Source organism: Epinephelus moara, chromosome 12, assembly GCF_006386435.1.
Source record: "Epinephelus moara isolate mb chromosome 12, YSFRI_EMoa_1.0, whole genome shotgun sequence".
NCBI lineage: Eukaryota > Metazoa > Chordata > Actinopteri > Perciformes > Serranidae > Epinephelus > Epinephelus moara.
The window spans coordinates 31,682,967-31,699,802 of NC_065517.1; the positions used below are offsets into that span (position 1 = coordinate 31,682,967).

General features: G+C 39.2%; 2 protein-coding genes across 4 annotated transcripts in view; one reads left to right on the forward strand and one right to left on the reverse strand.

The window, feature by feature from the left end:
- LOC126398560 (intersectin-2-like) overlaps positions 1-3,573 on the forward strand; it is a 134,949-nt gene extending 131,376 nt beyond the window's left edge. For all 3 annotated transcript variants that reach the window (XM_050057999.1, XM_050058001.1, XM_050058000.1), the window contains 3 exons: positions 1,257-1,340; positions 1,457-1,630; positions 1,998-3,573. In XM_050057999.1, the coding sequence (XP_049913956.1) occupies positions 1,257-1,340; positions 1,457-1,630; positions 1,998-2,149 (410 nt within the window). In that variant the 3' untranslated portion in view covers positions 2,150-3,573. The remainder of the gene's footprint in view (positions 1-1,256; positions 1,341-1,456; positions 1,631-1,997) is intronic.
- A 134-nt stretch (positions 3,574-3,707) lies between these two features.
- fam228a (family with sequence similarity 228 member A) lies at positions 3,708-10,719 on the reverse strand. The gene is made up of 9 exons (XM_050058010.1): positions 10,526-10,719; positions 10,184-10,266; positions 7,227-7,397; positions 7,073-7,150; positions 6,776-6,970; positions 6,524-6,604; positions 6,315-6,402; positions 5,256-5,412; positions 3,708-3,865 (listed from the first exon to the last, which is right to left on the reverse strand). The coding sequence occupies exons 2-9, from the start codon at positions 10,262-10,264 to the stop codon at positions 3,751-3,753; spliced, it is 966 nt and encodes a 321-aa protein (XP_049913967.1). The 5' UTR covers positions 10,265-10,266; positions 10,526-10,719; the 3' UTR covers positions 3,708-3,750.
- Between the last annotated feature and the right edge of the window lie 6,117 nt (positions 10,720-16,836).

Consider the following 16,836-nt stretch of genomic DNA (forward strand, 5'->3'; position numbering starts at 1 on the left):
TTCATGTCTCTACGACATACGGGGCATGAGATATGCCCATTCAAAGTTTGCAATTTCAATTGGTTGCTATAGCGCCCCCCTTTGGCCAATTGATGTAATATTGCTTCATTCGCATCCTCCCATGACCCTCTACCACTGTGCCAAATTTCACATGGATTGACCAGGTCAGTGAGGAGAAAAACGCAGAACAGACACACAGACAGAGTTTTCATCATTATATAGTAAGATCAATGAAAATCAACAGTTCACTTTGACGGGAAAAGTAGTTATTAGATTGTTTTTATTTTTGTGACAGAGGCATTATGTTTTCGGGTTGTCTGTCCCATTCTTGTGAACGTCATACCTCACCAACGCCTTGAGGGAGTTTCTTCAAATTTGGCACAAACGTCCACTTGGACTCAGAAGTGAACTGATTTGATTTTGGTGGTCAAAGTCAAGATGACTGGGGCCTCACAAAACAAAGAAAGAATTCATGCGCTAATCATGATAAAATTACACAGAAATGTCTAATTGGATAAAATAATGAAGTGATGGCATTTTACACCCAAAAGGTCAAAGGTCACCTTCACTTTGACATCATAATGTTCTGCAAAAAAACTTTTCCAGCGATTATTCAGTGTCATAACTCAGGAACAGAGGGGGAGACATTTGGTTAGATATGAATTGGTGACACTCACCTTGAAATTGTGCTGATTGTATAGACCTTCTGCGCTGTCGGGGGGAAGATGTGTGATGCATCCACGTTTTGCCAAAAAATGCACTTAATATGTTTTATTAAATTCCTGGTGTACAACAACCGCAAGGCTGTAATTCTAGTTTGTCAGTGTTGTCTGCTACTCAGCCACATAACTGTGTAACCTTTTTTTTGTACCCAATGTTTCCTGTCTGTCAGCTTTTACACTGCCACAGGATGTATCAGATGTGATGTCTTGCCCTGTGTTCAAAAAGTAAAACAATAAAAACTACTGATCACAAAAAAAGACCCACTCCAGCTCTATTCAGAAAAAAAATCCATAACAGCACCCAATACCCAAATACATTTCCCTTACTCATAAAAAGGATATTTTTCACATTAAGCAGAGCGCACACGAGCACATAAATGCGCGAGCACACACCAAGCATACACCAAATGTGGTCTGCATTGTATAAGCACCTGTATCTGCGTATTGTTCACACATTATTCAAAAGATCAGCTGTTTCAGCTGGTAAACTATGGAGTGTTGTAAGTTTACATCTAACGTCTGTGTTTGTTTCAGCACGTTCCCTGAAGAGCAGCGGTATCGGCCGACTGCTGGTAACAGTCACTGAAGCTCAGGAGCTCAAAGCCTGTAAACCAAATGGTAAGGCCTTGTAAAGGAACACACATCCTGTCACTCTGCTCTCCGTCTATCCATCCATACACTATGTATTGCATAAATGGCTCATTAATTTAAAAACCCATGTCATCTCACTCCAGGTAAGAGCAACCCGTACTGTGAGCTGACGATGGGAGCTCAGTGCTACACCTCCCGACCCATCAGCGACACTCTGAACCCAAAGTGGAATTTCAACTGCCAGTTCTTCATCAAAGACCTCTACCAGGACGTCCTGTGTATCACTGTGTTTGAGAAAGACCAGTTCTCACCAGATGGTCAGTGAATAAGAGACACACACAGCACAGAGACGCTCACATGAACAGATTGTTAGACTTTTGTCCAATTTGTCCTGCCTGTACAAAACGAAGGGAACACACATATGCACTAGCTGCACGCCAGGTTCTGATGTCTGCTTTTGACTTGTTTAAACAGATTCTTTAAAAGCAATAGACATCCCTCTTTTCACCCTCTGTTCTGTGTACGCTGCTGTCGCTTTTTTTCTGTGTTGTAGTCTCAAAATCCAGGCATCTATGAGGCTTTAATAAGAGTTAAAATCCCTTGAAGAAGTGTCCTTCTTTGCCCCAGAACACGCAGGTATTTGTTTCATCAGTTTTACTAAGTGACCGTTTTCTGCCTCTTTAGACTTCCTGGGTCGCACTGAAGTCCCCGTGGCAACCATAAAGAAAGAGATGGAGAGCAAAGGTGCTGCAAACCGTCGCCTGCTACTGCACGAGGTCCCCACTGGAGAAGTTTGGGTCAAACTGGACCTGCAGCTTTACGAGCCGACCAAATGAGGACGACACTCAGCCGAACACACCCTCAGGCACACACACATGCACACACCACTTAATTGTATAGCAATGAAGAGAAACATTTTGCATAAACAGCCACACACACCTTTAAGTGCCTATTTGTAATGAAAAATTCTCAGTTTTACTGCCACTGTCTTATTCTGCCTTGAGCCATTCAGACCCATTTAAGTGACCTTTAATATAAAAGGGAAGGAGATCCTGCCAAAAATGTAGAGTGACACACTGATTATCAGATGTAGAAATGTATTTGTGGAAAAAATGTGGTCTAGTTATCGACAAAGCAGCTAAAAAGTGCACAATCATGCCTTGAAATGTACCAGTTAGATTTGCTACATGGTCGAGTTTTGTACTACTCATATTCGCAGATTTGTACGCAATACTTTTTTACTCTTAAAGGAATACTTCAGCCCCCAAATGACCATTTGTATATCAGTTACTCGCCCCGTGTTATGTTGAATTCATGAAGAAAATTTTCTTTTCTGGCATGGCTCCATGGTGAACGAAGAATCCAAAAACCTTTTAATTCAGTTCCAAAAGAATTGAATTAAAAGGGGTCAGTGTGTTCAACAACAGCAAAACTATATCAAAACATCAGTTTACAAACTTGTCGTCAGTTGTTTCTGACGGGGAACTAAAAGTGAAACTTGTCTATGCTCACTTAAAAGCCAATCTCCATTGACAAAAGCAGTGATTTTACTTCGCTGAACACAGGAGCTGCTGCTCTACCGTACATTTGTTTTTGTTATTGTGTGACTTTGGTGTATTAAAGGGTTAATTTGGATTCACTAAAGTCACACAAATGCACAAACAAATTGACTGATCGAGGCAGCTTTAGACCAGCGACTCCTGTGTTCAGCAAGGTAAAATCACAATTTTTGTCAATGGAGTCTGGCTTTGACGAGAGCATAGATACGTTTTGTTTTCAATTCAGTTTCCTATTGGAAAGGACTGGACAAATGACACTCGGATTATACTGCACGACTTGTGTGAGAGTTTGTGAACCAATGTTTTAACATTGTTTTGCTGTTGTTAAACACACGGACCCCATGACTTTAATTCGTCACAAATTTTCCGCATTTTTGGATTCTTCGTTCACCTGAAGCATGCAAGACAAACAGTTATCTGCAAGGATTCAGCTTAACACGGGGTGTGTAATTAAAATACAAATGGTCATGTGGGGAGTGAAGTATTATTATTAATGGAGGGATACACCCTGTCCAACATGTCTTCATTTGTTTGAATAAACACACACACTCTTTATACAATCGCCTGCACACTGCCACACACGTCCTTGTTATACTATCATTTCAAATGTTGCACACTACTGTAAAATATAATGTCAACGTTAACCCTGAGTGTTCCATTAAGTCCCAAAAATGGCATGAATAAAATGTACATACAGTCAACATGTTTCTCTGTTGTGGGTGACTTTCTCAACACGTTCCTGGTTTCCTGTAGTCTTACACAAAAACCCTTTCACATATCATGCCTGGGGAAATTTGAGGTAGTGAGGTTGGGAACAGAGGTGAAGATAAACACGGAAAAGTATGGATTTTATTTAGATGAAGCAACAAGTGAAATTGCTATAAACTCGCTGGTTGTTGGCGACATCCACATCTAGAGATCCAGCAGCCGGTCTGATGGCACCTTCCATCTGGTTGGGCGGTGGCACTGATGTGGTGTGGTATGGTGTTGAGCCTGGATGAGATAAATATGCACAACATTACTTCTCACATAACTCTACCTTAAAAACTTTGCTGGGATCCCTCAGTGGCATTGTGCTGCAGCTGTAACACATAGTCACTGTGGAGCCTGCAGTGTTATAGAAAATATGGTTTAAAAATAAAACGTAATAAATAATAAAATGACCTTGAGGCGAGGCTGAACTCACACAGAGAGAACAAAGAGATTCAGACTGGAGTCTGGGTTTTTAATTGCTCTTATTTACATACTGGGGCTGTACAAACTGTAAGGAAAGTGCGAACGTGTCAGTCCATGTCAAGGCTGTTACAGGAAGGCTGGGACATGCTCTTGGACCCTATGGGGGCTATGGGCCATGACACAAGCACAAGGTTAATCCCAATATCCCCCCTCGACTCCTCTATCCTCAGTCACTTGACTCAGAAATTGAGTTCCTGAGTGTCAGGTTGATTTTCAATTTTCCCTGAAACAACTGGCCTAATAAATTAATTCCAGTGTTCAAAAGACACCATGATCATTTTCTGGGTTATTAAATAATGAACTCACAATCAGAATAAAATAATGCAAATAATGAATACAGAACACAGGTTGTTATTCATGTGCACATGTTTGTTAGACAGAAAACGCTGCTGCTCTGCCACTGATAACTGTATCTTTATCTGTCTGAGTCTCATCCCCGCATCTCTCCCCTGTGTCTTACCTTACTTGATTGTGAACCCACAATTAAAGTGGAACTGCAGTGTTGGACGGTTACAGCAGACAGCACTAGAAATAAATGGACTGTGTCCGCTCAGGTGCTCCTTGAGCGTGTTCTTTTTAGTCTCCTTGGGAGTACGCAGTCTGACAGAACTTTTTGGGTGCGCTCTAATGGATGACGGCCGATATACACTAGAACATTTGCATATAGAAAGCATTTGTTTATGGTTTTATATTATGGACTTTTTTATGGACAGTGATTACAAATTATATTTCTCACCCATAACTTTATTTCATGGGACGCCTCAGTAAAACAACTCGATCACCCTCCTTGTTCTATGATAGTGCCTTTCAGCAAGTGCAGACCAAAATGTTTGTTGTACCCCATTGGTATGATGAGATATGACCCTGTGACTTCTCCTCTTTTTAACCTCCTTAGTCCATGCTGGACTTCCCTCAGTGCAAAATGAGGCGTGCATGTTGCGTCTACTTGTATGCAAGTCACTCCACAGGTGCACCTACTCAGTCATCAAGGCTTGACTGAACACACATGAAGCCAACTGACAACATACCAAAACAGCTTTTCCCTGACTACAGCATCACAGAAGAATACAGTTTAGTTTTTAAGGTGTAGCTCAACTCCTGTGAACCAGTGAAAAATGAAATGTATTATAATCCTATATATTTGTACCTGCTGGACTTCCTCCCCGCAGCCTGATCGTCTGTTGGAATTTTTCTGGATGCAGTGGCCGGATGATTAAACGAGGCCTGTGGCAGGATGTCAGACTCACTAAAAGGACGGTCCCTCTGAGGTAGAGTCTCGTCTTGTGCTCTCGTGTATTTAAATCCTAAAATAGAAGCCAAATTAATTAGCTTACATTATCCATCATAAACTACTGTTCATACCAGACAAAGTACAGTTGCAGCAACAAAACCACCTGAGTGTACTGAATGGAGCAAGTGTGTGTTTTATTGCTTTTCATTTATAAGAGGAAGAATGTGTAAGCTCTACTCTGTAAAGCTACAGTCTTACCTGAATACCCCCAAATTTAAAGAGCAACTTAACCCTCCAAACTCTGACCCACTGTGTTGTAAGTGTGCATAGCGCTGTCCTCTGCTGGTTGAAACCTGGCTATTGCAATTGAATTTCACTATTGGCTGATCTGGTGGCAGGTTATGTATATGCGGGCAACTTTCATCACCATACGACGGCCCTAACACCACTCCACTCCTCTTTGGCATCAAGAAGTAACTTGGCCTGATTAATGGTTGGGCGCTCAACACTTTTGATGAGTGTCACTCAACTGAGATGTCACAATGTCATCGATTTTATTTTCCTAGCCCACCAGAGCGAGTGAGAGGAGTCTGCTGCTCACAGACAGACAGAGCTGATCAATCAGTGTCGATACAGTAAAGTTAAAAACATACGTACAGCTGGATTTTTGTGTTATTTTAAGCAGCCATCTGTGCAGATTATTCTCCACTAAACACAACAGAAACAGACTCAGAGCATCTCTGGTTACCATGGAGATAACTGAAAACCTTTCGCTGATGCATAAATTGAAAACGACACATCACTTTAATTTATATCAAGCGACATATCAAAAGCATTAAGTGTCCAACCATAAATCAGGCTTTAATCAGCACTGTGTGAACTCGTTTGAATGTAACAGATGCTTATTTATATAGAGAAAACACACACACCAGCTTTAAATTTCCTCCTGGATATAAAAGAAAAATACTCAGATACCTGCTTCACAAGAACGAGCTGTTCTGTTTTCCTTCAGCCTTTCATGTAACTGACGGTCCGATCGGTCCTTCATGTCAGACGCACTGAGCTAAAGAATAAAGCAGTGAATGTTTTGTCAGTAACAGACAGATTCAGAGTGCTTCGATACATCCACAGCTGTTTTTTAATATATTCCGTGAAATATTTAAGTCGCATGAAAACACCTTCACCTTGAGGTAGTGTGGCTTTTTGATGCGGAGAAGAAACGGATTGTATTCTCTTAGATCATACGTCTCTAGGAACACAAAGCCCTGAAGATGAACAACAACAGCAGTTAGATAATTACACATCGTCTTGTTTGTGTTTTGTTTTTGTACTGATAGCACAAAAAAAGCATATGTCTGTGAAGTCTGATGCAGGATTAAAGCATCAGCTGTTTTTTTCCCAAGTATAAGCAGACTAAATGGTGAGGGTAGTATCACCTTGCTGTTGCAGTGTTGGAGGTAGTGAGTGTATAAGCTCTGGCGTCTCTTGAGCGCCACAGGGCTGCAGCTGGACGCTCGTTCCTCCACTCTCCTCTGGAGGGGAAACCATACACGCTCAGTCCAGCGCTTGTGCTGCAGCTCCCTCCTCCTCAGCTCTGTTACGTCCCGTTGGTTCAGAAATGTCTCTAACTTCTAAATGGAGACACATTTCAACCAACATGCTAGTTACAGACACAAAAATAAAAAATTGAGATTAAGATCAAACAAAAAGATTGTGCTGTCAAAGCATCTTACCTTCACAAAACCATTTTCTGTGTCCAGTAACGGCTGGATTATTTCTTTCGCCTGCTGATTTTCAGCCTCCATCTTTGCCTATAAAAGTACCAAACACAGTAAGAACACTCCCCTCATCTTCTTGTGCAGGTGCAAGCCTGGTTGAGTGCAATACCTGCAGTCGTCTGAGGGAGGAGTGAGAGAGCCGGTCCTGGTCGTTCCCCTGCTGCGGCCCAGAAGGTGAGGCCTCATCCCTTTTCTCTGCTCTCACACATTTACTGGGGCTCCTCGGCTGAGACGAGCTCCTTCTGCTCTCTGAAGCGTTGTTCACGTCTGCCACACACTCCTGAAACACCAGAAGGGTCAAGTCTAGGGTCACACTATCTGTAACTGTGTCGTTAATAAACACAACATGGGGTTTGCAGTGTACAGTTTCATTTTAAATCACACTGCAAATAAACAGCAGGATCACATATCAGGTTACAAAACAACAAATTGTACCTTAATTTGAGATCTTTTTTCATATTATCAACAGTGTTATTGTTATTTCTTTCTTTTAGATTTAATACACATTCAGCAGGGGAACATCAGGAATACAAAAAAGGGATGTGGAAGATGCAAGGGTGACATTCACGTAGCATTTGTAACATACATTTGATCTCATGCATCCATTGTGTATTTAAACTGGGGGCTACTGTTTTTAAAGTGTAAGGACAGTGTCCCAGTGGTCTTCCAGCTACTTATCAAAGTCTTTCAAGAGGCAGGCTGCCCGTTCCATGTTTATTAAGTCCAGATATTCCTTCAGCCAAGAGTCCCTTGTGAAGCAGAATGCTCTACGCTCCTTCCAGTTTAGAAGAATTAGTCTCATAGTAGAAAGGCAAGCCAGTGTCCATAGGTGCTCGACAGTTACTCCAACATTATTGTCTATCTAGTGATGAGACCACTGAGCATATGTTGAGAAGTGAGAGTCCAAGAGGCCAAATTGATTCTTCTGAATGAAACCACATTAACTTTCTCAAATTAATATTAAATTGATCTGTACGTGTGTTACAATATTTTGTAAATATGAAATGTAATACATTTTTTACAATTTCTTCAAGTGCAGAGAAACTTAATGGTTTTTTTTACTTAAACAACCTCTTTACTCTGAAACACGGTACTATGAATTTTTAATGACATTTTTATGACTTTTATGATGTACTATGATCAATTTTAAATAATATTCTATGACACACTATATTCTGCTCATATTTTATTGCATACTATATTATTGTTTTTTAATAATTTTTAATGTTTTTTTTATGACACCCTACACTATAAATTTTTAAAACTGTTTTATGACTTATTATGAGTTTTTCTATTTTTTAGGACTTTTTATGACATGCTATATTATGAATTTTTCATAATATTTTGTGACATACAATATTATGTTTTTTATATTTTTCCGACTTTTTATGAGATACCATATAATGATTTTTAAATATTTCATGACTTTTTATGATATACTATACTATGAATTTTTAATAACATTTTAATTACTTTTAATAATACACTATACTATGAATTTTTTACTTGACTTTTGTTATGCACTATTATAAATTTTAAATAATATTTCACGACTTACTATATTGTGATTTTTGATTATATTTTATGGCATACTATATTGTGATTTTTTAAATAATATTTTAATGAGTTTTTATGACACCTTATACTATGAATTTTTAATACTACTTTATGACATACTTTATTTTATAATATTTTTTACTTTTCATAAAATACTATATTATGAACTTTTAATAATATTTTATGACATACATATAATGATTTTTAATATTTTATGAATTTGTATGATATACTATAATATGAATTTTTAATACAATTTTAATATTTTTGTGATGTACTATGAATTTTAAATATTTTATGACATACTATATTCTGATTTTTTTTTATCATATTTTATGGCATTATATTATGAGTTTTATAATATTTCAATGACATTTTTATGACATACTATGATTTTTTTTTATATTTTGTGACATACTAAATTATGTTTTTTATATTTTTCTACCTTTTTATGACATACTATATTATGACTTCTTAATATTTTATGACATACTATATAATGATTTTTAAATATTGTATGTCTTTATATGATATACTATACTATGAATTTTTAATGACATTTTTATGAGCAGCTGCACAAGAGACTTTTTAAGAAAACCTTATTATAACATTATCTAGCAGGGGTGGTGGTTTTGGAGAGTACCACAATGATACCAAGGATATGTTCTTATTTACAGATATAATATTTCTCTCCAACCACTACCAGCTGCCCACTGCAGCCTCAGATTTATAGGCCCAAGTCAGTGGATATTCTGCACTGGATGAAAGAGAATACTGAAATATATCTGGGACTTTTAGACGCCCACTGGATCTGGGTCTGATTAATTTCTTGTTAGCAATTCTGGGCTTTCTGTTGTTCCAAAGGAATTGAATGAAGAGAGATTTAATGTCTATGTGGTCTATAAATTCTTAGAAATCCCAGCTGGAGTTCACAGACAGACCAGACACAGTGATGTAGGTTAACAGGAGACCTGCACAACAGGCTGTGACAGATCATGTCACCACCTGGAAACCTGAGCTGCATCTCACTGTTGCGCACATATGGTGGGACATGCATTTCAGAGACCTACGTATTTCATAGTTGTTGTTTTAAATATGATTTAGCAACTTAAGCATCTGTACAAAGATGGCTTTGTCTGTGCTTTTTGTTGTGTTTGTCTACAATAACACTAGTAATTTTAGATTTAGATGCTCGGCTGGTTTGTTCATGTCATCTGACCCCTCACCAGGCATTTCCCCCTATTGTGCCGAGTTAAGAGAGGATAACAGTGGCTACCGTATCTGTCTTTCAATAACCTGAAACCTTTCCATTCATCTTTCCAAAGACACTGAGATTCCAGTGTTGTACATTCAGACATGACACTGTGCAGACACAGAGGAGAGAGAGGGGCAGCCAGGCATTCAGGCGAGCATTGCACAGTCCAAGGTACACACACTGTGCCAACACAGTCACCATGACATTTAAACACCAGAGATAAATTATCAGTGGACACATATGTTTGTTTTTACCTCTGACTTCAGCAGGCTGAGAGAGAAAGGTGTGTGGAAGGTGATGACACCACTGGCTGTGTTGGTCCTCTTCAGCCTCATCCCTATATCACGAGACAAAATGGTTTGACCCATCAGTGATAATTTAGTGACAGGCTAAAGTTAGCTATATGCTAAATACCTGCCTGTTAGGGACTATGGATGTAAATTAGCATTCTTGCAAATTACTAACTGAGCATCTTGTATTGCTATATTTGTGTTCATTAACGTGCTCTGGTCAAATTAAATAAACAAAAACATAATGTTAGCCACGTAGCATTGCATAAAATTAAGTTAAATCTAAATTAACTTGTGGTTTCTTACCTTTGTTGGCTCGTTTGTGTCAGAACTTCGAGAAAAAAACGTTAATAAATGACCGGAAATAACCAACACTACTTTAGTTTCCGGTCGGCTCGTCAATTAAAACATAAGTTGTAAAGTTTAAAAAGTGTTTCGGCTGCTAACTTTCGCTGTCTCCTCTCGGTCCGGTTCAACAGAAGCAGTAAGTTGGAGAGAGCAGAGGGAGAGGCCTCCTCTTCCTCCTCCTCCTCCTCCTCCTCCTCCTACAGGTGTCCTGCCGGCTGAAGGTTTCCTGTTGCCATGACAGCGGCTCACGGGCAGCAGAAACGCACGCGGAGTTCACCTCGAGACAGACTGCAGCTCTGTCAGTGTGTGACAGTCTGTATCAGGGCCGTTGTTATATGACACCACATTCATTTTATTAAACTAATATTAAATGTATCTGTACATATGTGACAGTATTTGGTCAAGTAGGAGAAATAATACAATTTTACAATTTCCTAAAGTGCAATTTTTTTGTTGTTGACATTTTATGACACACTTTACTATGACTTTGTGATATAATCTTTATAACTTTTAATGATATACTAAAATGTACAATGAATTATTGATATTTTTGACTTGTGATCTAGTATTATGAATTTTTAATAATATTTTATGACACCTTATACTATGAATTTTCAATACTATTTTATTACTCATTATATTTTAAGTTTTTATAATATTTTTATGACTTTATGACATACTATATTATGAATTTTCAATGACATTTTATGACATATTATATTATGATTTTTTTAATAATATTTTAGACTTTTATGACATAATATATTATTAATTTTTAATTCTATTTTATGACATATTTTGTTTCTTTAAATATTTTAATGACTATGACATACTTTATCATGAATTTAATCAATATTTTATGACATACTATATTATTATTTTTAAAATATTTTATGATATACTATGTAATGGTTTTTTATATTTTTATGACTTTTTATGATGTACTATATTTTGATTTTTAATAATATTTGACATACTATGATTTTTTAAAATATTTTTATGACTTTCTGACATACTATATTATGAATTTTTATATTTTATAACATACTACATTGTGATTTTTTATATATATTTTTATGAGTTTATGATATACTATGCATTTTAAAGATTTTTATGACTTTTAATGACATACTATACCATGAATTTTAATCACATTTTTAAATTCTTTATTTTGTCCTATATTATGCATTTTTAATCACATGTCTATGATTTTATGACATAGCTTACTATACCATGACTTATGACATTTTATGAAATTTCTTAAGACATTTTTAGTAACATACTATAGACTATGAATTTTTAATTACATTTTATGTAATTTTTATGCCATACTAACATTTTACAAAAACTACAACAATCAACAGTGATATATCCGTGACATAATATTCATATAACATTGAGTTTTCCACTTTTAAGACATTTGGCGATAATGAAGTAGAGAGTGAGTACTTACAGTTTGACATTAATTGTACTCAGCAGCTTCTGCTGTATGGCAACACCACAGGCACAAACCACATGCAGAGTTAGATGCTTAGTTATGATTATGAGTACCTAGCCGCCTCTATCACACCGCTGCATTATTTTTATTTTATATATTTTTTAGTTGTTTATGTATTTTTCATTAAAATGGCACAAACTACAGTATGTATTTTGGGCAAGGTGAGTGCTCCCACCTTGTCTGGCACTCACGTGTGTCTAGACAAACTTGGTGGCAGATTGCCTTGGTAGTAAACCCAAGGCTAGATTTGCACACACTGGGAACTAAGGAATCCTCTCTAAGGCATTAGAAACGATCATTTAGGCCTAATACATAATTTATGTGAAAGATTAATGTGATTGACATCCAGTCCAATATTCAGAGATCAGGAGTGAGGAAGAGGAGAGAGTCAAACACTGGGAAAGCCTATGATTTAGAACTTTTTTTTTTAAATAATTACTCTTAAAATGTTTAAAATAATCCCTTAAATCACTGATAGCATCTCTTCTGTTCTCAACTAAAGCAACAAGTGTCCATTTCCGAGACACTATGGGGTGCAGTAGGTTAAACAGTCGTAGTCTCTTGGTCCTAATGCGCCTGTTGACACCTCAAGTGCACCTTGAAGGTGTCGCTCACAGGCTGCGATGCGACTACTTAATGTTCAGGTATTAGCTGCGTAAAGGCAGGGCAGGGCTTGGCCACATCATAACTTGGGGGATTCCACTGCTTTCTTTCTTTTCGTTGCCGAGTCCAGGACAGGGGGGAGACCACATGGATTGGTTGACTTGGTTGGCAGCGTGTATTGCCCTGCTCTGGATTTTCTGCTTTATAGACGGTAAGAGGAAAATGTAGTCGGTGGAGATTTGGAGGCTTTTCAGGAACGCTGTAGCACCTTATGGCGGAAACAGCTGTCATAAAATCACAGCAGAGGAAATGAGACTATATTCTCTCTCTGTATTTTATATAAAGTAGTCTATTACTGTATATTTTGCTTAGTACATGTAGAAATTATTGCACCTTGTAGTTAAGAATTTAGTGCGTAAAATCTATCAAAGTACGCATAGCGCACTGGGACGTCTTACCAGGAAATCATGACACTGTTTTCATTTTACGTTTCCTAAACTCAGCTTGATTAGAAGAAAAGTAGTGCATGCCACCCTGTTAGATTTTTAAGAGTTATGTTGTATGGAATAAAGGTAAGAAGGCCTGCTTTTGCGCATGAGCAGCACAATCTTCCTTAAAGATATCTGTAATGTTTTAAGACAACTTGTTTTAAGATTAATTGGGGCATTTTTGAGACTGCACACTTAAAAGTTCTCATGCTTGCCTGTGTCAGGACATAATCTTGACAAAACTGAACTTGTACTAGCAGTAGGCATAATTTTAAGGCTTTATTGTGGACTAAAAGATGTGTGATATTTGTCAGAGGATGGGTCCCGTGCGTAATGACGCGCCCGGCCCCCTGCTTCGCGTGCTCAGGTGATACCCGCCGTCCACATGGCTGGTGAACACTTTAATCCAGTGGCAGACGCTGTTTGTAATGGTTGCTGACATTAGCCAGGGTGTTAAATTAGACTCCAGCTGACCCCGTTACCCTCTTATCCCCAGGCAACGCCGTGCTTGAGCTGCGGCTGCTCTTCCACGCTCTCACCAAAGCTGCATGTCACCTGTACCTGGCCCTTCTCCCGCTGCGCCGGGCCGCCACCCACTTCGCCGACGGCGCGAGATACCTGTTCAACCATGTCCAGCAAACCCCGTCTCAACACGGCGGCTACCTCCACCAGGGCCAGCCTCTGGCCAGGAAAGGCACGCTGCACTTCCTGGAGGGCTTTTGCGTGGTGTGCGAGACGGTGCCCAACCTGATGGGCGCAGCGCTGAGCGTGGGCGCCGCCTTCTGCCACATGATGCAGGGAGGTTTCTACGTCCTGGCGGCCACGCTGCGCACCATCCAGGTCAACCTGTTCTCCCAAATGAACGGCGAGAAGGATAGATGGGACAAGGAGCGGCACAGGGCCAAAGAGGGCGAGAAAAAGCTAAATTCTAAAGTGTTGGAATACATCTCGGTGTTCTGTCAGGACCCCGTCAGCGCTTTACGCATCAAAGTTGACGTACCACCTGTGTATAGATAATCTTTGTCCATGTAAAACGATACACTGGTTAACTGGCACATCAGTGGCCTTCTTCTAACTGCTGAGGGGTTACAGGTGCAGGCTGATTGGTTTGCAGAGAGAACTTTGACCTCTGGTTTTCACTCACTGTTGTAAAGGGTGATAGTACAAACAGAATCAAAGAAGAAATTATACTTAAGTGTGACAATCAAGAATCTATGGTGCATTTTGTTACATTTGTTTTACATTTATTGAGATGTAAAGTTAAAATAAATGTCTCAAACAAGTGAAGCCTCACATCTTTGATGGGTTACAGTATCAGACACTGGTTTTAATTGGTACATTAACATATATACAATCAAGTGTTTACTATCTTATTGCACTTAATATGCCTGTAATTATCTTAAAGTGCTCTATTCATTCTCTCATTATCAATCACCAACATATCTTTAGGACAAAACATACTAACAACTGATTAAAACACAGTCACAGTTCAGTATCTTGATCCACAGGCATCACTGGTACATCGGTCATTTCCTTACAGACTAATTCCGACTAAAGCCATCAAACAAAATCAGCAGCACTGTCACCGCATCAGGTGTTTGTAGCCTTATCAGGTCTGTAAGGGATGAGAACAAGGACACAGAGAGGAGGGGGGGGGTAACGTTCAAGAGTGGAATGGTGCCAGGTTAAGTCTGGCCGCTGGCGTCCAGGATATTCTGTCTGAGCACTTAGAGCGCAGAGTTAAAGGGACAGTTCATCCCCAAATCAAAAGTACATATTTTCTCTCTTAACTATGGTGGTATTTATCGGTCTAGACTGTTTTGGTGTGAGTTGCAGAGTGTTGGAGATATCAGCTGTAGAGATGTCTGCCTTCTCTCCAATATAATGGAACTAGATGGCACTCAGCTTGTGGTGCCTAAAGCGCCAAAAAATACATTTGAAAAACTCAACATCAATGTCTCTTTCCAGAAATCATGACCTGGTTACTCAAGATAATCCACAGACCTTGTTGTGAGCAGTTTCAGGTAGGAAGTATTTTCTATCTACCAACCTACACCCGCAAATCATATCACCATGCAGAAGGAAACGTGCATCTACTGCTAGCTCACCTAGCACCACTGAGCTAGCTAACGTTACAGCTCAGGCAAAGAAGACATCTTTACTTTTACATCTTGCGCTGTCATGACCTTGAGCCTCTGGTCCATGAGTAGATGCACACTTCCTTCTGTGCATTGATACAGTTGGTGGGTGTAGTTTGGCAGAAAGAAAATAGTTCCTACATGAAGCTGCTCACCGGGGGCGGACTGGCAACAACCTGGGAATTTGCTGTCAAGGTGCCCCAAATTATTAGGCTACATCAAATTTTAAACAAATTTTCCAGGCCAGCCATCACTGGCATCTACATAGACAAATTAGCTGATGATATAGTGCACCCAGACTCATGGTATATGCTTTGAAATGGGAGAGCTAGCCATGCACTTGGTGAAGTTGCCAGAACGATACACATGTGACCAAGTCTGGTTTGTAAATAAGGTGTTAACAAAGGTTAAATAATGCCAGGGTTAGGGAAAAGGGGCCGGTCTTCACTAGGGTTGCAGCAGTATACCAGTTTTAAGGTATATCATGATATGAAAATTAACGCTATTGTAATGTGTACAATTGCTTATCTCCGATATTGGGGAAAAAATTGGAACTAAACAGAGAAACTCAGCTTTGTTTTGGTTATTTTCAAAAGGGAAAGTCTTTATACATACTTCCAATTACAAAAAAAAGGTTCAAGTTTCAATTATAGTAAGAAAACAACACATTCTCACTCCAACCTCGTCACATATCAACGTTTGGTCGTAGACTTCCGCGTCCACATACAACGTGCAAGGTACCCTGGGTGCGTTGGTTGTTGAGGTCCTGGGACACCGTGTCAAGTTCTGCTTGTTACATGCATTGTCTTCTTTCAAAATACACTTCTGTTTTCACAGGAAATTTACTGTTTACATACAGTCTCTTTCAAAATAAACGCACTACATCGGTACAACACCAGAAATGTACGTTTTTTTCCTCCAACAACTAATGCACGTAGTTAGGTTCAGGAAAAAAGAAATGGGTTTGGCTTTAGAATCTTACGCAAACGCCACTCTCCTGGGTGAAAGTTGGTGTTTGTTGGACCCATCCACCACCCCAGCTGGTCTTTCGCTGCCTCAAATTTAGTCCTTGTCCTGCCACGTTGCCCCCTGACGCCGCCAGGTCAATTAAATTATGAGGGCACGTATCATGCCGACATTAAAAGACGGCTTTTTTTCTGTGGTTTCTGATGCCACAAGTCACTGCCCAACGACTCAAGAAAACGCTTCTTCAACCAAAGATCATCCTTCTGTCTTACAGGTCACTCTGACTGATGATAATATAAATTCTGTGATACCATGAAAGCGCAGCATCATCTAAGATGGTTATCATACAGTGAAAATCTCACATCGTTGCAACCCTAGTCTTCACATGACTGGCCCACTGGGAAAATTCCCAAACTTCACGATTGCCAGTCCACGCCTGCTGCTCACAAGGTCTGTGGATTATCTTGAGTATTTAGGTCATGATTTCTGGAAAGAGACATTGATGCTGAGTTTTTCAAATGTATTTTTTGGCGCTTTGAGCACCACAAGCTGAGTGCCATCTAGTTCCATTATATT

Coding starts and splice junctions, on each gene's coding strand:
- fam228a (XM_050058010.1), bottom strand. CDS start 10,264: ATGAGGCTGAAGAGGACCAACACAGCCAGTGGTGTCATCACCTTCCAC. Junction 7,398..10,183: donor TCAGCCTGCTGAAGTCAGAG/GTAAAAACAAAC, acceptor CTGGTGTTTCAG/GAGTGTGTGGCAGACGTGAA. Junction 3,866..5,255: donor GCGGGGAGGAAGTCCAGCAG/GTACAAATATAT, acceptor TATCTCATCCAG/GCTCAACACCATACCACACC.